Source organism: Mustela erminea, chromosome 6 (assembly GCF_009829155.1).
Source record: "Mustela erminea isolate mMusErm1 chromosome 6, mMusErm1.Pri, whole genome shotgun sequence".
Taxonomy (NCBI): domain Eukaryota; kingdom Metazoa; phylum Chordata; class Mammalia; order Carnivora; family Mustelidae; genus Mustela; species Mustela erminea.
In genome coordinates this window covers 92,034,226-92,061,114 of record NC_045619.1, presented here as the reverse complement: position 1 = coordinate 92,061,114, position 26,889 = coordinate 92,034,226, and the positions used below count along the sequence as shown (strand labels likewise).

At 39.7% G+C, this 26,889-nt stretch overlaps 1 protein-coding gene and 1 pseudogene across 1 annotated transcript; one reads left to right on the top strand and one right to left on the bottom strand.

Annotated features, from left to right (window-relative positions):
* Positions 1-10,272: 10,272 nt before the first annotated feature.
* On the bottom strand, positions 10,273-11,205 carry LOC116592500 (annotated as a pseudogene).
* Positions 11,206-20,445: 9,240 nt separating this feature from the next.
* Positions 20,446-21,393, top strand: LOC116593591 (olfactory receptor 6C2-like). The gene is given in 1 exon segment (XM_032347873.1): positions 20,446-21,393. A coding segment is annotated over 1 exon segment (948 nt).
* Positions 21,394-26,889: the final 5,496 nt, after the last annotated feature.

Below are 26,889 nucleotides of genomic sequence, written 5' to 3'. Positions count from 1 at the left end.
CACTTGAGAATCACTACACCAGGCCCCTCCCCCAGAAGATCAACAAGAAATCCAGCCAAGACCAAGTACACCTACCAAGGAGTGTGGTTTCAATACCAAGGAGAGCAGCAGAATTCCAGAGGAGGAGAAAGCAAAGCACGGAACTCATGGCTTTCTCCCTGTGATTTTTTTAGTCTTGCAGTTAATTTAATTTTTTTCTTTTCATTTTTTTTTTCTCACCTTCGGGTAAAATCTTTTTTTAACTTTTACCCTTTTCTTTTTTAACGTTTTTTTTAAACTAGTTTATCTAATATATATATATTTTTCTTTTTTATATTTTTCTTTATTCGTCTTCTTTTTTTAAATTCTTTTCTTTTTTTTTCTTTCTTTTCTTTTTTTTTCTTTCTTCCTTTTTGAACCTCTTTTTATCCCCTTTCTCCCCCCTCACGATTTTGGATCTATTCTGATTTGGTTAAAGCATATTTTCCTGGGGTTGTTGCCACCCTTTTAGTATTTTACTTGCTCCTTTATATACTCTTATCTGGACAAAATGACAAGACGGAAAAATTCACCACAAAAAAAAGAACAAGAGGCAGTACCGAAGGCTAGGGACCTAATCAATACAGACATTGGTAATATGTCAGATCTAGAGTTCAGAATGACAATTCTCAAGGTTCTAGCCGGGCTTAAAAAAGGCATGGAAGATATTAGAGAAAGCCTCTCGGGAGATATAAAAGCCATTTCTGGAGAAATAAAAGAACGAAAATCTAACCAAGTTGAAATCAAAAAAGCAATTAATGAGGTGCAATAAAAAATGGAGGCTCTCACTGCTAGGATAAATGAGGCAGAAGAAAGAATTAGTGAGATAGAAGACCAAATGACAGAGAATAAAGAAGCTGAGCAAAAGAGGGACAAACAGCTACTGGACCACGAGGGGAGAATTCGAGAGATAAGTGACACCATAAGACGAAACAACATTAGAATAATTGGGATTCCAGAAGAAGAAGAAAGAGAGAGGGGAGCAGAAGGTATACTGGAGAGAATTATTGGGGAGAATTTCCCCAATATGGCAAAGGGAACGAGCATCAAAATTCAGGAGGTTCAGAGAACGCCCCTCAAAATCAATAGGAATAGGCCCACACCCCGTCACCTAATAGTAAAATTTACAAGTCTCAGTGACAAAGAGAAAATCCTGAAAGCAGCCCGGGAAAAGAAGTCTGTAACATACAATGGTAAAAATATTAGATTGGCAGCTGACTTATCCACAGAGACCTGGCAGGCCAGAAAGAGCTGGCATGATATTTTCAGAGCACTAAACGAGAAAAACATGCAGCCAAGAATCCTATATCCAGCTAGGCTATCATTGAAAATAGAAGGAGAGATTAAAAGCTTTCAAGACAAGCAAAAACTGAAAGAATTTGCAAACACCAAACCAGCTCTACAGGAAATATTGAAAGGGGTCCTTTAAACAAAGAGAGAGCCTACAAGTGGTAGATCAGAAAGGAACAGAGACCATATACAGTAACAGTCACCTTACAGGCAATACAATGGCACTAAATTCATATCTCTCAATAGTTACCCTGAATGTTAACGGGCTAAATGCCCCTGTCAAAAGACACAGGGTATCAGAATGGATAAAAAAACAAAACCCATCTATATGTTGCCTCCAAGAAACTCATTTTAAGCCCGAAGACACCTCCAGATTTAAAGTGAGGGGCTGGAAAAGAATTTACCATGCTAATGGACATCAGAAGAAAGCAGGAGTGGCAATCCTTATATCAGATCAATTAGATTTTAAGCCAAAACTATAATAAGAGATGAGGAGGGACACTATATCATACTCAAAGGGTCTGTCCAACAAGAAGATCTAACAATTTTAAATATCTATGCCCCAACGTGGGAGCAGTCAACTATATAAACCAATTATAACAAAATCAAAGAAAAACATCAACAATAATACAATAATAGTAGGGGACTTTAACACTCCCCTCACTGAAATGGACAGATCATCCAAGCAAAAGATCAGCAAGGAAATAAAGGCCTTAAATGACACCCTGGACCAGATGGACATGACAGATATATTCAGAACATTTCATCCCAAAGCAACAGAATACACATTCTTCTCTAGTGCACATGGAACATTCTCCAGAATAGATCATATCCTCGGTCCTAAATCAGGACTCAACCGGTATCAAAAGTTTGGGATAATTCCCTGCATATTTTCAGACCACAATGCTCTAAAGCTAGAACTCAACCACAAAAGGAAGTTTGGAAAGAACCCAAATACATGGAAACTAAACAGCATCTTTCTAAAGAATGAATGGGTCAACCAGGAAATTAAAGAAGAATTGAAAAAAATCATGGGGACAAATGATAATGAAAATACAATGGTTCAAAATCTGTGGGACACAACAAAGGCAGTCCTGAGAGGAAATATATAGCGGTACAAGCCTTTCTCAAGAAACAAGAAAGGTCTCAGGTACCCAAACTAACCCTACACCTAAAGGAGCTGGAGAAAGAACAAGAAAGAAACCCTAAGCCCAGCAGGAGAAGAGAAATCATAAAGATCAGAGCAGAAATCAATGAAATAGAAACCAAAAAAAAAAACCAAAAAAACCACAAATCAACGAAACTAGGAGCTGGTTCTTTGAAAGAATTAATAAAATTGATAAACCCCTGGCCCGACTTATCAAAAAGAAAAGAGAAAGGACCCAAATAAATAAAATCATGAATGAAAGAGGAGAGATCACAACTAACACCAAAGAAATACAAACTATTATAAGAACATACTATGAGTAACTCTACGCCAACAAATTTGACAATCTGGAAGAAATGGATGCATTCCTAGAAACATATAAACTACCACAACTGAACCAGGAAGAAATAGAAATCCTGAACAGAATCATAACCAGTAAGGAGATTGAAACAGTCATTAAAAATCTCCAAAAAAAAGCCCAAAGCCAGACGGCTTCCCGGGGGAATTCTACCAAACATTTAAAGAAGAACTAATTCCTATTCTCCTGAAACTGTTCAAAAAAATAGAAATGGAAGGAAAACTTCCAAACTCATTTTATGAGGCCAGCATCACCTTGATCCCCAAACCAGACAAGGATCCCATCAAAAAAGAGAGCTATAGACCAATATCCTTGATGAACACAGATGCGAAAATTCTCACCAAAATACTAGCCAATAGGATTCAACAGTACATTAAAAGGGTTATTCACCACGACCAAGTGGGATTTATTCCAGGGCTGCAAGGTTGGTTCAACATCCCCAAATCAGTCAATGTGATACAACACATCAATAAAAGAAAGAACAAGAACCATATGATACTCTCAATAGATGCTGAAAAAGCATTTGACAAAGTACAGCATCCCTTCCTGATCAAAACTCTTCAAAGTGCAGGGATAGAGGGCACATACCTCAATATCATCAAAGCCATCTATGAAAAGCCCACCGCAAATATCATTCTCAATGGAGAAAAACTGAAAGCTTTTCCGCTAAGGTCAGGAACACGGCAGGGATGTCCATTATCACCACTGCTATTCAATATAGTACTAGAGGTCCTAGCCTCAGCAATCAGACAACAAAAGGAAATTAAAGCATCCAATCGGCAAAGAAGAAGTCAAATTATCACTCTTCACAGATGATATGATACTATATGTGGAAAACCCAAAAGACTCCACTCCAAAACTGCTAGAACTGGTACAGGAATTCAGTAAAGTATCAGGATATAAAATCAATGCACAGAAATGAGTTGCATTTCTCTACACCAACAGCAAGACAGAAGAAAGAGAAATTAAGGAGTCAATCCCATTTACAATTGCACCCAAAACCATAAGATACCTTGGAATAAACCTAACCAAAGAGGCACAGAATGTATACTCAGAAAACTATAAAGTACTCATGAAAGAAATTGAGGAAGACACAAAGAAATGGAAAAATGTTCCATGCTCCTGGATTGGAAGAATAAATATTGTGAAAATGTCTATGCTACCTAAAGCAATCTACACATTTAATGCAATTCCTATCAAAGTACCATCCATCTTTTTCAAAGAAATGGAAGAAATAATTCTAAAATTTATATGGAACCAGAAAAGACCTCGAATAGCCAAAGGGATATTGAAAAAGAAAGCCAAAGTTGGTGGCATCACAATTCCAGACTTCAAGCTCTATTACAAAGCTGTCATCATCAAGACAGCATGGTACTGGCACAAAAACAGACACATAGATCAATGGAACAGAATAGAGAGCCCAGAAATAGACCCTCAACTCTATGGTCAACTAATCTTCGACAAAGCAGGAAAGAATGTCCAATGGAAAAAAGACAGCCTCTTCAATAAATGGTGCTGGGAAAATTGGACAGCCACATGCAGAAAAATGAAATTGGACCATTTCCTTACACCACACACAAAAATAGACTCAAAATGGATGAAGGACCTCAATGTGCAAAAGGAATCCATCAAAATCCTTGAGGAGAACACAGGCAGCAACCTCTTCGACCTCAGCCGCAGCAACGTCTTCCTAGGAACATCGCCAAAGGCAAGGGAAACAAGGGCAAAAACGAACTATTGGGATTTCATCAAGATCAAAAGCTTTTGCACAGCAAAGGAAACAGTTAACAATATCAAAAGACAACTGACAGAATGGGAGAAGATATTTGCAAACGACGTATCAGATAAAGGACTAGTGTCCAAAATCTATAAAGAACTTAGCAAACTCAACACCCAAAGAACAAATAATCCAATCAAGAAATGGGCAGAGGACATGAACAGACATTTCTGCAAAGAAGACATCCAGATGGCCAACAGACACATGAAAAAGTGCTCCATATCACTCGGCATCAGGGAAATACAAATCAAAACCACAATGAGATATCACCTCACACCAGTCAGAATGGCTAAAATCAACAAGTCAGGAAATGACAGATGCTGGCGAGGATGCGGAGAAAGGGGAACCCTCCTACACTGTTGGTGGGAATGCAAGCTGGTGCAGCCACTCTGGAAAACAGCATGGAGGTTCCTCAAAATGTTGAAAATAGAACTGCCCCATGACCCAGCAATTGCACTACTGGGCATTTACCCTAAAGATACAAATGTAGTGATCCAAAGGGGCACGTGCACCTGAATGTTTATAGCAGCAATGTCCACAATAGCCAAACTATGGAAAGAACCTAGATGTCCATCAACAGATGAATGGATCAAGAAGATATGGTATATATACACAATGGAATACTATGCAGCCATCAAAAGAAATGAAATCTTGCCATTTGCGACAACATGGATGGAACTAAAGCGTATCATGCTAGGCGAAATAAGTCAAGCAGAGAAAGACAACTATCATATGATCTCCCTGATATGAGGAAGTGGTGATGCAACATGGGGGCTTAAGTGGGTAGAAGAAGAATCAATGAAACAAGATGGAATTGGGAGGGAGACAAACCATAAGTGACTCTTAATCTCACAAAACAAACTGAGGGTTGCTGGGGGTAGGGGAGTTGGGAGAAGGGGATGGGATTATGGACATTGGGGAGGGTATGTGCTTTGGTGAGTGCTGTGAAGTGTGTAAACCCTGTGATTCACAGACCTGTACCCCTGGGGATAAAAATATATGTTTATAAAAAATAAAAAATAAAAAAAAAAAAGAAATGCAAAAGAAAAACATAGGTGTATGTATCAAAAATTTCAGGTCAGAAGGTTATTACGGAATTTGATGTACTGGACAGCTCGCAGTACTGGTTTAGCTTAAAAAAATTACATATATATATATATATATCCAGAATAGTGGGAATGAATGAAAAATAAAAGTTTTCCTATGAAGTATTGGTTGTTCTCTTGTAGTCCTTTTTTTTTCCTCTTTTTTTTTTTTCTTTCTTGGTTTGTTTTCTGGGGTAGGGGCCTGCCACGTGGGTTTTCAGTCAATGTTGTTCGCTGATTTAAGTCCTCCCGCCCACCTCAAGGAGGTGGGCTCTGAGGAAACTGGTTTTTTTTTCAGGCTTTTGTTCTCTGGCAGTTTTTATGTTTGTTCACTTTTTTTATTTTTCTCACTTTGACCGCTTTTGATGGTTTTTGTAGTTTTAGAGGAAAACAAACCGCACCCTGATCTCCCTCTCAGAGAGAAGCCTCAGTCTGGCTGCAGAGCCTAAATAAGTCCCCCCTTGGCCGTTGGCAGAGCAGGTTCCAAGTCGCCATCCTGGGGACGCAGGATCTTTTGCTTGTACCCAAATCCAAGGCAATGGCGGTTGTCTGAGCGGCTCCAGACCACCAGAGAGGTTCCAAGCAGCGATCGCACACTGAGATTCTCCCGCTGGCCCGGGCTGGGAGTGCCTGGTCTTTCTGGGTCTAAGAGCGCCCGGCTTGAGCGCACCAATTTCAGGGGAGGCTGAGGTTCGTGCAAGGGTCTCAGGCTCTGAGAACGGGGCGCAGGTCCAAGAGCACCAGGCTGGGCCTTCGTGCACCTCTCTGGGGGGAGAGTTTGGTGCAGGCTCTGAAACAATGGCACGTATCAAAGGGCACTGGCTGGGCCTTTATACCTCTCTCAGGGGAGTATCTCAGGCTCTATAGCAGGGCTCTCGCATTCTGCTGCCCGGGGTGGCTCCCATCCCCTCACAGGAAACGGACCCCACGCGTTCTTGGGCGCACTGGCGGCTTAGGGACCAAGAGCTGGTTTTTCTGCCACACTCTCTCTGCCTCAGCGCCAGGGGAGGCTGTCCTGGGACCGGGGACTTAAGACCCTGTCCCTAGCCCTTCCCATTCCCACAATTTCCTCCTGAGATCCTTTGTTCTTTTGGAGTGCTTTCAACCAGTCTCCAAGTTAATGCTGGTCCCCAGATGTAGGGCACTCTCACTCGTATTGGGGTATTACTTTCCAACTGGACGCCTCTGGTGGCTCCCTCCTCCTTTTGTTTATCTTCCGATATCAGTCGCCGTTCTCACTCCGCTTTACCTGCCCACTGGCGTCTTCTCCCCCTGTATACGTGTATAATTCTGATCTCAGGCTGATTTCATGGGTGACTGGAGTTCTTTGGTAGGTAATCAGCTCACTTTGGGGTACAAGTTGGAAAGATGCCTCCTCCTACTTCCCCGCCATCTTGTCCAATGATGAACATTTTTTCATGTCTCATAGCCATTTGTATGTCTTCATTGGAGAAGTGTCTGTTCATATCTTCTGCCCATTTTTTGATATGATTGTCTGTTTTGTGTGTGTTGAGTTGGAGAAATTCTTTATAGATCCTGGATATCAGACTTTTGTCTGTACTGTCATTTGCAAATATCTTCTCCCATTCCGTGGGTTGCCTCTTTGTTTTGTTGACTGTTTCCTTTGCTGTGCAGAAGCTTTTGATTTTGATGAAGTCCCAAAAGTTCATTTCACTTTTGTTTCCTTTGCCCTTGGAGACATATCTTGAAAGAAGTTGCTGTGGCTGATATCGAAGAGATTACTGCCTGTGTTCTCCTCTAGGATTCTGATGGATTCCTGTCTCAGGATGTTGAGATCTTTTATCCATTTTGAGTTTATCTTTGTGTATGGTGTAAGAGAATGGCCGAGTTTCATTCTTCTACATATAGCTGTCCAATTTTCCCAGCACCATTTATTGAAGAGACTCTCTTCTTGTCCCGCTGTATATTTTTTCCTGCTTTGTCAAAGATTATTTGCCCATAGAGTTGAGGATCCATATCTGGGCTCTCTACTCTGTTCCACTGGTCTATATGTCTGTTTTTATGCCAGTACCATGCTGTCTTGGTGATCACAGCTTTGTAGTAAAGCTTGAAATCAGGTAACTTTCACACTCTTTTTATGAAGCCAGCATTACCCTGATACCCAAACCAGACAAAGACCCTACCAAAAAGGAGAATTTCAGACCAATATCACTGATGAATATGGATGCTAAGATTCTCAACAGGATCCAACAAACAGGATCGAACAGCACATTGAAAAGATTATCCACCATGGCCATGTGGGATTCATCCCTGGGTTACAAGGATGGTTCAACATTCCCAAATCAATCAATGTAATAGAACAAATCAATAAGAGAAGAGAGAAGAACCACATGGTCCTCTCAATTGATGCAGAAAAAGCATTTGACAAAATCCAGCATTTGTTCCTGATTAAAATGCTTCAAAGTATAGGGATAGAGGGAACATTCCTGAACTTCATGAAATCTATCTATGAAAGACCCACAGCAAATATCATCCTCAATAGGAAAAAGCTTGCAGCCTTCCCATTGAGATCAGGAACATGACAAGGATGCCCACTCTCACCACTCTTGTTCAACATAGTATTAGAAGTCCTAGCAACAGCATCAGACAACAAAGAGAACTAAAAGGTATCCAAATGGGCAATGAAGAAGTCAAACTCTCTCTATTCGCAGATGATATGATTCTTTATATGGAAAACCCGAAAGACTCCACCCCCAAACTACTAGAACTCATACAGCAATTCAGTAACGTGTCAGAATACAAAGTCAATGCACAAAAATCAGTGGCTTTCTTATATACTAACAGTGAAAATACAGAAAGGGAAATTAGAGAATCAATTCCATTTACTATAGCACCAAGAACCATAAGATACCTGGGAATACACCTAATCAAAGAGGCAAAGGATTTGTACTCGAGGAACTACAGAACCCTCATGAAAGAAATCGAAGAAGACACAAAAAGATGGAAGATGATTCCATGCTCTTGGATCGGTAGAATAAACATGGTTAAAATGTCTATACTGCCTAGAGCAATCTATACTTTTAATGCCATTCTGATCAAAATTCTACCGGTATTTTTCAAAGATTTGGAGCAAATAATCCAAAAATTTGTATGGAATCAGAAGAGACCCTGAATTGCTAAGGAAATGTTGAAAAACAAAAATAAAACTGGCCGCATCATGTTACCTGATTTCATTTTTCTTTTCTTCCACCTAACAAAAGATTATTTATTCATCCATCTAGCAAGTAATTATTGAGCATCTATGTTGTTTGGCATGACAGATGAAATTGTGTGAGCAGGAATATATTATATCTGCACTCTTGGACTTTACAGGTCAGAGGTGGAATAGAGCCTTTTTTTTTTCTAAAGAGAGAGAGAGAGAGAGAAAGAGAGAGAGAGAGTGTGAGTTGGAGCAGGAAAGCAGAAGGAGAGGGAGAGAATCTCAAGCAGGCTCCACAGTCAGTGCAGAGCCTGACACGGGGCTCAATCTCATGATCCCGAGATCATGACCTGAGCCAAAATCAAGTCAGACATTGCAATGAGCAATCCAGGTGCCCTGAAATAGGCTTTGTATCTAACCATTACTGTGATTTGATAGTAATGAGGAAACACAGATATTAGTAATGAGAAATTATAGGGACCACAATTTGGTTATTCTTCTTTTCATTTCTCCACTCTTGAAATTCCATTTTACCATTTTCTTCATTTCAGCTCCCATCCACCAGTATCCTAATATAGTCTGATTCCTTTCTACCTCACCCCAGTTTCCACATTTGCTGAAAATGGCTGAGATCAACAACACCCTAATTGCCAGTTCTCAAACTTTGATTCTTCATAATAATTGCTCTCTGAGTCATTTGACATTGCCAACCACCTATGTTTCTTGAGACATTTTCACTTTCCATGAATTCCACAGATCTATTACATTTCTTACCATCTGCCTGCCTCTTCTGCTATTTAAATTTTGGGAGGATTCTTAAAGTTTTATATTTGTATTTCTCTAGGTTTTCTATTCTTCTATATTTCCTCTAGTCCCACATCAATTACTATGTACGTGGTAAAGATTGATAAATTCATAGATCTTGTCCCAAATCCAGATGCCTTGACACTGTAGACCTTTAATTTGTGCAATATGAGATTTAACTTAATTCAAAACTAAAACTATCATTTTAACAAAATTTTAACAAACTCTTTTTAAAATATCATTGAAAAAAATCATTGAAATTAATGACATTTGCTCAACCTTGTTGGATTGAAATTTTGTGCTCCTACCAACAATTTTTTTCTACCCAAATTTCTCTTTTTCTCTTTTTGCTTGCTTGACTTATTTCTACTCATTAAGACTCAGTTTAAATGGCATTCCTTTAAATGGCATCCCCCAAAACAATTATTGACTTTTTAACTCAGATTGGGTTACTTTTTAATCTATAAAGCCTGAATCATTTCTTTATATGAACACTTCATGGGTTTTAACTTCTTTATTTCCAGGTCTCTCTCACTTGCCTGGAGTTTAACTCTTTCTTCGACATGTAGTCACTGGTAGAGAGCTCTGTGCATAGTAAGAACTCATCCACCAATGCTTTAATTCTAAAATTCCTTAAAGATTCACAAGCTTTTTGACTATATCCTTGAAGTCTTGTTTTACCAGTTCGTTCCTTAGGGTGTAAATGAAGGTGTTCATTCATTCAAAGGTGTGACTGAAGTAATGAGTAGAACTACACCCTTGTTGAATGTGTTTTTTTTTTCTTTTGCTGAGGGATTAATGTATGTGAAGAAGCAGCTTCCATAAGAGAGGGAGATGATAATCATATGGGAAGAACAAGTGGAAGAGGCCTTTGTCCTTTGCTGGACAGAGGAGAGCTTTAGAATAGTCCTGATGATGAACATATAGGAGAGAATCACTAGCACCAGAGTGATCACTAGTGTCACAGATGCCGTAAGAAAAGCAACCTTCTCAATGAGGCTTTTATCTGAACAGGAGATTTTACAAAGGGGCTCATAGTCACAGAAGTAATGATTCAACCTGCTGGATGCACAAAAGTTCTGCTGACTATTCAGAGAGATTAGTGGTATAATAACCATTAACCCAGACAACCAAGAGCAAAAAAAACAAGCTGGATGCGGACCCTGCTCCTCATGATGGTCAGGTAATGCAGGGGTTTGCATATGGTCATATAGCAGTCATAGGACATGGCAACCAGTAGGTAGAACTCTGTTGCCCCCAGGAATATTGCAAAAAATTAGTGAAGCAACCAGCAAAACTGATACTCTTATTCCCTGTTGTGATGCTGATCAGGACTATGGGAATGAAGATGTTTGTGAAAGACATTTCTAGAAGAGAGAATTTCTGGAGGAAGAAATACATGGGATTCTGACAGTGGGAGTCCAGCAAGGTGGGGATGAGGATAGTCAGATTTCTGATGATGCTGAGTAAATAGGCAAGGAACAGAAAGGTGAAGGCCACTGCCTGGAGTTCAGGGACATCTGTCAGACCCAGCAGGATATTCAGTCAACCTGGTTTATTTTTCATTGTTGAAAAATTTTGAGTCTGAAGGTAAAAATGTGAAAGTAATAAAAGGTGAGAAAGGAAGGGGTGCTCCGAAATGGGTAAAATGTGAAGAGAACCCAAAGTGATAGACTGTGAACTTTTTCAATGACCTGACCCAGACCAGTGGCCCATTTGAATGGTTTGGATCCTTTCCAGTTCCATCTGCCCTGTATAGAAAAGTTTGTGCTCTTATTTCCCCATATGGTACGGTCCCCAGTGCCAACATGAAGCAAGTCTCTTCCTTAAAGGTGATGTTCAAAAAGTTTGTGGAATGAGTGAATAAAGGAGTGCCTCTAGTAGCTGCCTTCTTCCAGAATAGTTACGGATTTTATCCCCGTGTTCACTTTTTTTACTTCCCACTGATCCTGTTCATCACCTTACTTCCTTCTTCTGACTGCCTAATGCTTCTTAGATTTGTTGTTTTTCTTAGTCTTTCTGCTCCTTCTATTTTTATTTGTCATGTAATTATAGCAGTCTCTCATTTTCTTTCTGGTCTGAGTACCATAAATCCCCTAATGCCAGAAAGAACCAGTTTTTTTTTTTAAAGATTTTATTTATTTATTTGACAGAGAGAGATCACAAGTAGACAGAGAGGCAGGCAGAGAGAGAGGGAGGGAAGCAGGCTCCCTGCTGAGCAGAGAGCCCGATGCCGGCCTCGATCCCAGGACCCTGAGACCATGACCTGAGCCGAAGGCAGCGGCTTAACCCACTGAGCCACCCAGGCGCCCGAGTTTTTTTTTTTTTTAATATGTTATGTTAGTCATCATACAGTACATCATTGGCTTTTTAAAAAAAATTAATTTCTTTTCAGTGTAACAGAATTCATTGTTTATGCACCACACCCAGTGCTCCATGCCATATGTGCCCTCCATAATACCCACCACTTGGCTCACCCAACCTCCCACCCCCCGCCTCTTCAAAACCTCAGATTGTTTTTCAGAGTCCATAGTCTCTCATGGTTCATCTCCCCTTCCAATTTCCCTCAGCTCCCTTCTCCTCTCCATCTTCCTATGTCCTCCATGTTATTTGTTATGCTCCACAAATAAGTGAAACCATATGACAATTGACTCTCTCTACTTGACTTATTTCACTCAGCATCATCTCTTCCAGTCCCATCCATGTTGCAACAAAAGTTGGGTATTCATCCTTTCTGATGGAGGCACAATACTCCAGAGTGTGTAATGACCACATCTTCCTTATCCATTCGTCCGCTGAAGGGCATCTTGGTTCTTTCCACAGTTTGGCTATTGTGGACATTGCTGCTATAAACATTGAGGTAAAGATGGCCCTTCTTTTCACGACATCTGTATCTTTGGGGTAAATACCCAGGAGTGCAATTGCAGGGTCATAGGGAAGCTCTATTTTTAATTTCTTGAGGAATCTTCACACTCTTCTCCAAAGTGGCTGCACCAACTTGCATTCCCATCATTAGTTTTTTTTTTATTTTTAATTTTTTATTTTTTATAAACATATGTTTTTATCCCCAGGGGTACAGGTCTGTGAATCACCAGGTTTACACACTTCACAGCACTCACCAAAGCACATACCCTCCCCAGTGTCCATAATCCCACCCCCTTCTCCCAAACCCCCTCCCCCCAGCAACCCTCAGTTTGTTTTGTGAGATTAAGAGTCACTTATGATTTGTCTCCCTCCCAATTCCATCTTGTTTCATTGATTCTTCTCCTACCCACTTAAGCCCCCATGTTGCATCACCATTTCCTCATATCAGGGAGATCATATGATAGTTGTCTTTCTCTGCTTGACTTATTTCGCTAAGCATGATCCCATCATTAGTTTTTTTAAAAAAAATTTATTTATTTTTAAAATTTCTTTTCAGTGTTCCAGAATTCATTGATTATGCACCACACCCAGTGCTCCATGCAATACTTCATTAGTTTTTGATGTAGTGTTCCATGATTCATTGTTTGCATATAACACCCAGTGTTCCACACAATATGTGCCTTCCTTAATACCTATCACTGGGCTTACCCATCCCTCCATCCCCCTCCCCTCTAAATCCTTGTTTGTTTCTCAGAGTCCATAGTCTCTCATGTTTCATTTCCTTCTCTGATTCCCCCTTAATTTTTCCCTTCCTTCTCCTAATGTCCTCCATGTTATTCTTATGTTACCCAAATAAATGAAACCATATAATTGACTTTCTCTGCTTGACTTATTTCACTTAGCATAATATCCTCCAGTCTTATCTATGTTGATGCAAAAGTTGGGTATTCATTCTTTCTGATGGCTGAGTAATATTCCATTGTATATATGGACCACATTTTCTTTATCCATTCACAAAAAGGACCAGTTCTTCTCTCATTCCCAGTGGACACTTCAGGCCCATGTTTGAATGTGAAGATCTGTGTATTAGGATTGTCATTCTGTCCTTTGAACTATTCCACATACTTCTGTAGGATTCAGTAAATAATATATTAGAATAAAAATCTACATTATTTACTCAAACTAATTCAGGATATTTAGATCTCGAGTTTTGCTTTCCCATAAGGATAGGAAGATTCTATTACAATCTAAGGACATTTTAGGATCTTTTCTTCCCTTATCTATTTCATATCCAGATCCCTTCCCCAGCAGCAGCAGCGAGACCCCCAGAGCACAAGAGAGTAGGGAAGAGGTGTTCTGGGTCACCACTGCCCTACATGTGACTATGCCCAAGTTAAGCCCCAGCATGTGAGAGGAAAGCTCTTAGCTTCCAGCTACAGCCATGGGACCCTGCCCCACTGCTTTTCTGCTCAGCAGAGCCCCACCCATCAGAGATTATGGGTATTTGCACTGGGGAGGTGGTTGCAGGCCCAGCCAAGCAGAGAGCTGAGGTGTCCAAGAAATGTTTCATTGGTGGGGGAGGGGTTGCCAAGGTAAGGTGGAGCATTCCTTGTACTTCTGGCAGCACTGGATAGCCATTGAAGGGGGTGGGAGGTGATGTGGGGGTGGTCCAGGGACAGGCCCTCTCTTATTCCTTTATGCTCCCCTCTTCCTCCACGGCCCATTTCTTCTCCTTTTCCTCATCCTCCACCTCCTTCTTCTTCCTTCTTCTCTTTCTCCTCCTTCTTCTTCTCTTCTTCTCCTACTCCTCCTTCTCCTCCTTCTCCTCCCCCTCCTCCTTCCCCTTCTTCTCCTCCTTCTCCTACTCTTTCCTCTTCTTCTTTTTTATTGCCTTTCTCCAAAGACTTTTTTTTTTTGGTTTTATTTAAATTTAAGCTAGATAATATATAGTGTATTACTATTTATTTATTTATTTATTTATTCATATATAGTGTATTATTAATTTCAGGGTAGTATTCAGTTTTTCATCTGTTGCCTTTAACACACAGTGCTCATTATATCAAGTGCCCTCCTTATTGCCCATCACCCAATTACCCCATACTGCCACCTCCCTTCCAGCAACCTTCAGTTTGTTCTCTATAATTTAGAGCCTCCTATGATTTGTTTCTCTCCCTGTTTTAGTCTTATTTTATTTTTCCATCCTTTCCCATATTTATATTTTATGTCAAAATATTTAAAGCAGAAGTTCTTAACTAGGGATCCAATAATTCCTATATTGGATTTACCATGTATATGAATCCACTAAATCATGTATAAAACATTTTGTTTATGTGGGTATAGAAGTTTTATGGGGGAAGTATATGAAACTGTGCTCCAGTGTTTTCTAGAAGACTCCATGTTTAAGCATTTGTAGAGCATTTCAAGTTTCTATTAATTTGTGAACTCGTGTGCTTGAAAAGTCACATTATGTGGGAGTGTCCTTATTGATTTATTAAAGACTTTTTCTTTTTCTTATAAACATTTATAAGGCAGTAGCTTTCAAGCATTTTTGACCATAATGCACTCTACATTTTATGTTATATTCTGGCATACATATATATCTAACCTAAATAAAAGTTTTATAGAACACTTCTTAATACATGTGTTACAATGTGATATTTTTTTACTTTATTCTATTTAAAACATGCTGAGTGAAATAAGTCAAGCAGAGAGAGTCAGTTATCATATGGTTTCACTTATTTGTGGAGCATAACAAATAGCATGGAGGACATGGGGAGTTAGGAGAAGGGAGTTGGGGGAAATTGGAAGGGAGGTGAACCATGAGAGACTATGGACTCTGAAGAACAATCTGAGGGTTTTGAAGGGGCTGGGGGTGGGAGGTTGGGGTACCAGGTGGTGGGTATTATAGAGGACACGGATTGCATGGAGCACTGGTTGTGGTGCAAAAATAATGAATACTGTTATGCTGCAAAAAAATAAAAAATAAATAAAAAAACATTTCAAATGCTGGTTGCAACCCATTAAATTGAATCCATAACCCACTAATGGCTTGCAATCCACAGTTGGAATCATGAATCAGGGAGAGATACAGAATGCTCTGGATCCCTTGCCCTCCCTGTTACCAACCTGGAATCTTCAGAGAGTGGTTCATGTTCACATCTGCATCAGCTTCAGGCTTCACAATCACAGAAAAGTAAAACCAATGAAGCTGTAGACATGGAACATACTTCCTCACTTGAATATCTTAATGATCACAGTGGGATTTCAGTACTAAATATTGTTAGAGGTGAATAAAGATTGTAAGGCCACATAATTAAAAAATAATATAAAATATTTTGCATTTTTGGGGCACCTGGGTGACTCAGTGGGTTAAAGTCTCTGCCTTCAGCTCAGGTCATGATCCCTGGGTCCTGGGATGGAGCCCCGCATCCAGCTCTCTGCTCAGCAGGGAGCCTGCTTCCCCTTCTCTCTCTGCCTGCCTCTCTGCCTTCTTGTGATCTCTGTCTGTCAAATAAATAAATAAAATCTTAAATTTTTTTTGCATTTTTTATTATTCACCACCAAGTCCTATCCTGAATTTCACAGAAATAACAAAATTTCCAGGGCTTTTCTTGGTAAGTAATAGTCTTCTGCTGTCCCTTATCACTTTAGTGGGATTTGCTCATTTCTATTCTCCCACTAATTCAGACTGGAGCTGAATCAGAGTTTTCGGATATCCTGTCTTAAAGGGAACCAATAAAGAGGAGACCAGAAGAAAGATGTCACAGAGCTCCTATAACTCTTGGAATTTCCTGATTGATAGAAATGTCTCTTGCTGGGGCATCTGGGTGACTCTTTTGGTTAAGCATCTATCTTCGGCTTAGGTCACAATCTTGGCGTCCTGGGATCCAGCCCCATGTTGGGCTTCCTGCTTAGTGGAGAGCCTGCTTCTCCCTCTCCCTCTGCTCATTCTCTCACTCTCACATTATAAATAAATAAATAAATAAATAAAATCCTTAAAAAAAAAAAGGAATGTCTTTTACCTTGAGTTTATCCTAATGAGGTGACTGAGAGTCTCAGAACGTGGCTGATTGTCAGAAAGACCTCATGCCTAGAGGATTGAAACCTTTAGCCCCATTCCCTGTTCACTGGGGAGGACAGGATGGTGGGGGGGAGGATAGATATTAATCACTATTAAAAAGTTGAACAAGGAGATTTGGGAAGACTCTGAGTTGGTGAACATGTTGAAGTGCTGGGAGGATGGTGTGTCAGGAGAGGGCACAGAAACTCCATGTCTTCCCATTCACCATACCTTGTCCCATGAACCTCTTCCATTTGGTTGTTCCTGAGTGATATCCTTTATAATCAATTGGTAATAGTATTCACATCACTTGCATATTACTATGGGCAATATTTGGAAAAACAAACACCAAAACAATAATTTTTATTTATGGATGTTGTAATTTCTATGAATATTTTCACTTTTCATATCTCTTTGAATTTTTCTATATTAAATATTTATTACATATGTAATTTTAGATAAGAGGGCTATCTTTTTACTCATTGCAATGTACACATATTGTGTTAACAAATAATTAAGAGCTGATTTCTAATTTGTCAGTGGAATCTTATTATTTTATGTTTGGACTGTGTTGCTATTATTGCATCTTTTTCTCTCTAAGGACATTATTCCCATTGTGTTTGGCTTAGGATTTTCTTTGGCAAAGTAAGTTACACTTTAAGTTCATTAGAGGCACTTGAATCAGGGCCTCCAAGGACTTTTTAAAGTAGTTTTCAGCCTGTGTGTTGTGGATGGAGGAAATAAACAGGCTTGTTAGTGTAAAAACTTGTTTGTCCAGAGAAAATCAGAACATCCACTCTGCAGAACTAGAGAGGCTCCTTAACTCCTCTTTGCTCTCTAAAAAAATTATGTTTCTTTCAGTTTCCCAGCATAGAAATATTTCCAAATTTTAAATTAGAATGATATACTTTTTTTATAAATTCAGAAACTGTATGTGTACTTATATGGTGAGTATAGGTTCTTGGGGGCAAGGGGCTAGGAATACACTTAGTTGATCCTGTTAGTAAGTTTTTGTGAGGCTCACTAAGGTCATTTGAAGTATAGCTTTGTGGTGAAACAATGAAGAATGTCAAAGGTAAATACTGGGGTGTTTTCCAGCCAACCTTCACAAGATCAAAAATGTGGGCAGGACCATTTTATGCATTATTAAGTTGGTACAATTTTATGTATAGTGATTTGATTGACACACAGAAATGAATTTTATTTTTAAAAAAGATTTATTTATTTATTTATGAGAGAGAGATTGAAAGAGAGAGAGAGAGAATGAGCGGGAAGGGCAGAGAGAGTCCCAAACAGACTCCAGTCCATGTGCAGAGACCGTCATGGGGTTTGAGCTCATGACCCAGAGCTCAGCACCTGAGTCAAAACCAGTAGTGGGAGGCTTAACTGACTGTGTCATCCAGGCACCCCTATTTTTTTTTTTCTGAGAGAAGAGAGAGTGTGCATTAGTGGGTGTGTGGGGGAATCAGAAGGGAGAGGGAGAGAGAATCTTAATTGTGGAGTGCAAGGTGGGGCTTGATCTCATGATTTTGAGATCATGACCTGAGCAGAAATCAAGAGCTGGACACTTCACTGACTGAGCCACCCAGATGGCCCTGAAACAACTTTCTAATCCCCCTCCAGACCTCTCCTTTCTGCCTATTTCTGTCTTATTTATCTATCCAGTGTCTACCTATGTATTTATATCCCATATGTCTCAATTACCACTGGTAAGCATTCCATTGTTTTATATCCCCCATTTTTCAGTACTGTATATCCTATTTGTCAACTATTTGTCTCATAAACTTAAATTAATGTCCCCTTTTCTAGCATGATGTCTGTAACCTGGCAAAGCACCATAGTAAATTTGTACAGGATGGGAGTTGATATTACTCAGTTAAATGTCACAATGACCTTAGGCTGTACTATTCCTGTTAACTCCACTTCATATTAGGAACTGGGAGTACAGACAGATTAAATGACTTGCCTAAGGTCACTCATCTAGTAGATGACAGAGAAATGACTTGATCCCATACTGTTCAAAGGTCCATACAATTAATGTGTCTGTATTATTGAAACATGTATCACACTTAAGTTGTCATGAAGGAGGGAAATCAAAGTATTTGCTTGGTAGCCTTCAGCTCTTTGTACTTTTTACCCATGTTTTTCAAATTATATTATTTTAGCATAATAGCCCTCTCTGCTCAAAGCCCTTTCTGCTGAGCACATATAAGGAAAATAAAGGAATTACAAGGGCACTTAGAAAAAGTCTGGAGAAAGGGCCACTGAAGGACTATTTTCTGGAAGAAATCTAACTTGACCTTTAAATAATGCCTAGTTTACTAGGAGAGCAATCTGGAGAATCTTGGTAGGGCATAACCAACATCCTCCATATATTTTGCATTTTATCAGTTACCACAACATGAAGCAAAGGAATTTTAGGATTTAGCTTGTGAATACTGTTCTTCTGAATACAAGTTTTGGATTAAGGAGACCCTACAACCCATCAAAGTACAGCTCAAAGATGCTCATCTCTTGTCCTAATAGGGTAAATCTCAACTAAAGCATGGGTTTAAAATTGAATTAAATATGAACTTTTGGGGCTTCACCAAGATCAAAAGCTTCTGCACAGCAAAGGAAGTAGTCAACAAAACAAAGAGGCAACCCACGGAATGGGAGAAGATATTCACAAATGACAGTACAGAGGAAGGGCTGATATCGAAGATCTATAAAGAACTCCTCAAACTCAACACACACAAAACAGAAAATCATGTCAAAAAATGGGCAGAAGACATGAACAGACACTTCTCCAAAGAAGACATGCAAATGGCCAACAGACACATGAAAAAATGTTCATCATCACTAGCCATCAGGGAGATTCAAATCAAAACCACATTGAGATACCACCTTACACCAGTTAGAATGGCCAAAATTAGCAAGACAGGAAACAACATGTGTTGGAGGTTGTGGAGAAAGGGGAACCTTCTTACACTGTAGGTGGGAGTGCAAGTTGGTGCATCCACTTTGGAAAACTGTGGAGATTTCTTAAGAAATTAAAAATAGAGCTTTCCTATGACCCTGCAATTGCACTATTGAGTATTTACCCCAAAGATACAGACATAGTGAAAAGAAGGGCCATCTGTACCCCAATGTTCATAGCAGCAATGACCACAGTCACCAAACTGTGGAAAGAGCCAAGATGCCCTTCAACAGACAAATGAATAAAGAAGATGTGGTCCGTATATACTATGGAGTAGTATGCCTCCATCAGAAAGGATGAATATTTAACTTTTGTATCAACATGGATGGGAATGGAAGAGATGATGCTGAGTGAAATAAGTCAAGCAGAGAGAATCAATTATCATATGGCTTCACTTACTTGTGGAGCATTAAGGAATAACATGGAGGACATGGGGAGATGGAGAGGAGAAGTGAGTTGGGAGAAATTGGAGGGGGAGATGAACCATGAGAGAGTTCAGACTCTGAGAAGCAAACTGAGGGTTTTGAAGGGGAAGGGAGTGGGGGTTGAGAGAGCCTGGTGGTGGGTATTAAGGAGGGCACGTATTGCATGGAACACTGGCTGGAACACTGAAAAGGAAAAAAAAAAAAACACGAAACAAGTGCTGTGAATTGGGAGACCCTGGAATATTAAAAAAAAAATGGCAATAGCAGTAATTTTCAAGAAAACTCCCCATAAGTTGAGCTTCCCAGTAGTATATTTCAGTAGAGTTGAGAAAATTATCTCATCAAAACCTGATTATCATGATACAGAAGAAATGCATGTAATTTAGTTTGATTGGCACTGGTAGAAACAGTCTGATCATGTCATATTTTGACATTGCTCCTCAGATCCAATTTCTATGACTTTTACATGAAGATTGGGCAGTGGTGTGAAGCCAGTGATGAGAAACCATTCAGCAGTAACCATGTTCATCTGACTGGGTTTGACAAATGACCCACAGCTAGAGATTTTTATTTTTATCTTTCTGTTTATCTCATATATGTTAAGCATAATTGGGAATCTGACCATAATTTCTCTCATCTTGGTGGATTCTCATTTAAAAACAGCTATGTATTTTTTTCTTCAAAATTTCTCTTTCTTAGAAATCTCATTCACAACCACCTGTGTCCCCCCATACCTGTATGCCATATCAAGTGGGGACAGAACCATCACCATCAAGGCTTGCTTCAGCCAAATCTTTTTTATTGTCCTCTTTGCAGCTACAGATTTTTTTCTCTTGGCTGTGATGTCTTACGACCGCTACGTGGCCATATGCAAATCCCTGTATTATGTGACCATCATGGACAGCAGAGTTTGCAGGAATCTTATCCTCTGTTGTTGGGTATCTGGCTTATTGATTATCCTTCCACTCCTTGGTTTGAGTCTCCATTTAGATTTCTGTGACTCTGTTATTGACCATTTTTATTGTGATGCTTCTCCATTACTGAAGAATTCATGTTCAGATACTTGGTCTATAGAGCAGCTGGTTATAGTCTGTGCTGTTTTGACCTTAATAATGACCCTTGTGTGTATAGTTCTGTCATACATATACATCATTAGGACAATTCTAAGATTACCCTCTGTCCAGCAGAGGAAAAAAGCCTTTTCCACCTGTTCTTCCCACATGATTGTGGTTTCCATCATGTATGGCAGCTTCATATTTATTTATGTCAAACCTTCAGCTAAGGATGAAGTGGCCATTAATAAGGCAGTTTCTGTACTTGCTGTACTTGCTGTATCTGTTGCCCCTTTGTTGAACCCTTTCATTTATACCCTGAGAAATAAACAAGTAAAGCAGTCTTTCCATGACATCCTTAAAAGACTTGCATTTCTTTCACAGAAATATTAGATTTTCATATTGGGAGTTTAAATTAAAACAAGAAACAACTTATCCTATATCAATATGAAATCATATATTACAAATGGTATATCAATTCAGCATATAGGTGGAAAATGAATTATGGGAGTTGTGTAGTTCTCAACTTTGAGGAATTTTAGTTCTCAATATAGAGGAACAATAAAGAAAATTGAGAAAAAAGTCTAAGGAGAAATTGTGATGGGCCCAACATTATGCAGATACTTTTTTTTTTTTTTTTAGTTTTATTTCAGTGTTCCAAGAGTCATTGTTTATGCATCACACCTAGTGCTCCATGCAATACATGCCCTCCTTAATACCCACCACCAGGCTCTCCCAACCTCCACTCCCTTCTCCTTCAAACCCTGTTTGTTTCTCAGAGTCTGAAGTCTCTCATGGTTCATCTCCCTCTCTGATTTCCTCCAACTCCCTTCTCCTCCCCTTCACCCAATGTCCTCCATGTTATTCCTTATGCTCCACAAGTGAAGCCATATGATAATTGATTCTCTCTGCTTGACTTATTTCACTCAGCATCATCTCTTCCATTCCCATCCATGTTGATACAAAAGTTAAATATTCATCCTTTCTGATGGAGGCATACTACTCCATAGTATATACGGACCACATCTTCTTTATTCATTTGTCTGTTGAAGGGCATCTTGGCTCTTTCCACAGTTTGGTGACTGTGGTCATTGCTGCTATGAACATTGGGGTACAGATGGCCCTTCTTTTCACTATGTCTGTATCTTTGGGGTAAATACTCAATAGTGCAATTGCAGGGTCATAGGAAAGCTCTATTTTTAATTTCTTAAGAAATCTCCACAGTTTTCCAAAGTGGATGCACCAACTTGCACTCCCACCAACAGCGTAAGAGGGTTTCCCTTTCTCCATATCCTTTCCAACACATGTTGTTTCCTGTCTTGCTAATTTTGGCCATTCTAACTGGTGTAAGGTGATATCTCAATGTGGTTTTGATTTGAGTCTCCCTGATGGCTAGTGATGATGAACATTTTTTCATGTGTCTGTTGGCCATTTGTATGTCTTCTTTGGAGAAGTGTCTGTACATGTCTTCTGCCCATTTTTTGATGTGATTATCTGGCAGATAGATACTTCTTACTTTTCTGGAACTTCTGTGTCTTCTTTGTTTTTGTTTTTAAAAGATTTTATTTATTTATTTGACAGACAGAAACCACAATTAGGCAGAGAGAGGAAGGGAAGCAGGCTTCCCACTGAGTGGAGAGCCTGATGTGGGGCTTGATTCCAGAACCCTGGGATCATGACCTGAGCTGAAGGCAGAGGCTTTAACTCACTGAGCCACCAAGGCACCCCTGTGTCTTTTTTTTTTTAAGATTTTATTTATTTATTTGAGAGAGAGAGAGCATGAGAGTAGAGAGGTCAGTAGGAGAAGCAGATTCCCTGCTGAGCAGGAAGCCGGATGTGGGACTCGATTCCGGGACTCCAGGATCATGACCTGAGCCAAAGGCAGTTGCTCAACCAAATGAGCCACCCAGGTGCCCACCCTTGTGTCTTCTTCTTTTTTTTAAATTTATTTTTTATTTATTTTCAGCATAACAGTATTCACTATTTTTGCACCACATCCAGTGCTCCATGCAATCCATGCCCTCCATAATACCCACCACCTGGTACCCCAACCTCCCACCCCCACCCCTTCAAAACCCTCATATTGTTTTTCAGAGTCCATAGTCTCTCATGGTTTCCCTCCCCTTCCAATTTCCCCCAAATCCCTTCTCCTTTCTAACTCCCCATGTCATCCATGCTATTTGTTACACCCCTGTGTTGTCTTATTCTATATTTCAGTCAACTCTTTTTAGTCTTGTCAGGTATACATTAGTCATTAGTCTTGTGTGTTGAATTTATTCCATCCATGTCACTGCTTTCCCCTCCTTGCAACACTACCTCTTTCAAAGTATTTTCTCTTTTCCAGAGGATAAGAACACTCATTTTTAGGAAACATAAGCTCTGTTCCCCTCAACTCTGCTTTGTTAATGCTGCCTCACAATAAACATGTGAATTTGAACAAAATTCTAATAGTCATCCTTGCCTCTTCTTATCTGAACTTATTAAAAACATGTACAAAAAATCATTACATACACAAAAATGTAACTAACAAGTCTTTTTTTTTTAATAAAGATTTTATTTATTTTGACACAGAGAGAGAGAGAGAGCACAAGTAAGAAGAGCTACGGGCAGAGGGAGAGGAAAAAGCAGGCTGTCCGCTGAGTGGGGAGTCCACCATGAGGCTTGATTCCAGGACCCTGGGACTGTGACCTGAGCCAAAGGCCACGGCTTAACAACTGAGCCACCTAAGCACCCTCCAAAGTCTTAATAATAATTGAAAGGCTATCTCTTCTGAGTAATTATTCCAAAACCAAGTACTAAAGCAAGTAAAAAAATCACTGACTTAACATCAGGTTGTGGCTGAAACAATGAGGACTGGAGGAGCTGAGATTATGCAAAGGGCAGAATTGTGAGAAGATGAACTAATTGTAAATAGCTGCTTTGGTTGGGGCTGATTCCATGTTAAAACCTGTTAAACCCCTAGGGCCTGCCTGGTGCTACTTAGCCATAGTGACTCCATGTTGCCTAGGTAGCCATTTTGTTGTTTAATAAATGTCTCAGCCATTACTGATACCTGTTCTGGGTAACCGTTGCTAAAACACATACCTAAAACAAGGCCATTTTGTTGTTTAATAAACCCCTGAGCAGTTACTAGTATCAGTTCTGGGTAACCGTTACTAAAGGACACAGGTAGGAGACATCCAATCAGCCAAAGCCACATATGTAGATGTCTGCGGTTGTGCCCTATAAAACTAGCTTGTAAGACCAAGGGGTGGTCGCTGTCTTCGGAGGTGGCCCTGGCCTGTCAATCTGACTTCTAATGCTTGGCATAGAACAAAGCTTTACATAACTTTCACTTTGTCTCAACCTCATTCCCCTGGCCAGTCATTCTAACTTCCAATGCTTGGCATAGAATAAGGCTTTGCATAACTTTCACTTTGTCTCAGTCTCGGTCCTTTGATAATGGACCCAACACTTTAACTTTTTCTAAAAAAAAGATTTTATTTATTTGACAGAGAGAGAAGGCACAAGCAGACAGAGCATCAGGCAGAGGGAAAGGGAGTAACAGGCTCCCCAAAGGGCAGGGATTCATGACTGAGCTGAAGACAGACACTTAACTGACTTAGCCACCCAGGAGCCCCTAACTCTTTTTTTTTTTTAAAAGATTTTATTTATTTATTTGACAGACAGAGATCACAAGTAGGCAGAGAGGCAGGCAGAGAGAGAGAGGAGGAAGCAGGCTCCCTGCCAAACAGAGAGCCTGATTTGGGGCTTGATCCCAGGTCCTGGGATCATGGCCTGAGCCAAAGGCAGAGGCTTTAACCCACTGAGCCACCCAGGCACCCCAAAAGCCTCTAAATCTTGAGGACATTTTCACATTCGTGACTCTGGTGGATTAAAGATACTTGCCAGTTCCTTGTTACTTTCCAGATCAGAATGTCCAGTTTCTTTCCTCTCTCCTTTAATCTTGACTATCTTTATGACTTGATTGTGACCATCAAATATGATAAAAGTGAAGTTGTATCACTTCAGAAATTAGGTCATTGGAGACTTGTAGTTTCCATTTTCTTTTTTGGAACAGATGCTTTGGGGAACACAGGTGTTAGGTAAGGAGTTTGAATACCCTGAGGTTGCTATACAGTGAGCAGAGAGATAATTGCAGAGAGGCTGCATAGAGAGAAATACTTGCTCAACCCCTCTTTCATTCAGCCATCTTAGTTTTGGTGACATCTGATGAATAAGCCACCTTGGACATCAGCTTTGATGAGCCTTCACATGATTCCAAAACTACTCACCACTGATTACAACTAAATGAAAGACCCATGTGGGAACCACCCAGCTATCCCATGTCTTCTCCTAGAATTGCAAGTGTCAAAGAGTTTTTTTTATCCACTAAAACTTGAAGTGATATGTTATACAGCAATAGGTATTCAAAAATAGGGTCCAGGATAAATGCTTTGCAGGGGAAACAGCAGATCTCTTGGTGGTCTTGCAAGGCTAGGGAAACCATACGGGACACTGGAGAGGCCTGAATGAAAAGTCTTCAAGCTGAAGAATTTTGAGTTTTCTCACCCCATTCTGAATGTACAATATGTCCAAAAAATGTTAATTAAAAAAATAAAAAAGCCCCAAGGCTTAGATGTGAAAATAGTAGATCAAAAACACAAGCCTGAAAGAAGTCAAACTCTCACTCTTTGCAGATGATATGATACTATATGTGGAAAATCCAAAGACTCCACTCCAAATCTGCTAGAACATATACAGGAATTTAGTAAAGTGTCAGGATATAAAATCAATGCACAGAAATCAGTTGCATTTCTTTACACCAACAACAGGACAGAAGAAAGAGAAATTAAGGACTCCATCCCATTTACAACTGCACCCAAAACCATAAGATACCTAGGAATAAACCTAACCAAAGAGGCAAAGAATCTATACTCAGAAAACTACAAAGTACTCATGAAAGAAAAGGAGGAAGACATAAAGAAATGGAAAAATGTTCCATGCTCCTGGATTGGAAGAACAAATATTGTGAAAATGTCTATGCTACCCAAAGCACTCTATACATTTAATGCAATCCCTATCAAAATCCCATCCATTTTTAAAAAATAAATTTATTTTTTATTTATTTTCAGCATAACAGTATTCGTTATTTTTGCACCAATCCCATCCATTTTTTTTTTTTTTAAAAGAAATGGAACAAATAATCCTAAAATTTGTATGGAACCAGAAAAGATGACGAATAGCCAAAGGAATATTGAAAAAGAAAGCCAAAGTTGCTGGCATCACAATTCCGGACTTCAAGCTCTATTACAAAGCTGTCATCATCAAGACAGTATGGTACTGTCACAAAAACAGACACATAGATCAATGGAACAGAATAGACAGCCCGGAAATAGACCCTCAACTCTATGATCAACTAATCTTCAACAAAGCAGGAAAGAATGTCCAATGGATAAAAGACAGCCTCTTCAATAAATGGTGTTGGGAAGATTGGACAGCCACATGCAGAAAAATGAAACTGGACCATTTCCTTACACCACACATGAAAATAGACTCGAAATGGATAAAGGACCTCAATGTGAGAAAGGAATCCATCAAAACCCTTGAGGAGAACACAGGCAGCAACCTCTTTGATCTCAGCCACAACAACTTCTTCCTAGGAACATTGCCAAAGGCAAGGAAAGGAAGGGCAAAAATGAACTATTGGGATTTCATCAAGATCAAAAGCTTTTGGAGGAGTCAAGATGGCGGAGAATTAGCAGGCTGAGACTGCTTCAGCTAGCCGGAGATCAGCTAGATAGCTTATCTAAAGATTGCAAACACCTGAAAATCCATCGGCAGATCGAAGAGAAGAAGAACAGCAATTCTGGAAACAGAAAAACAACCACTTTCTGAAAGGTAGGACCG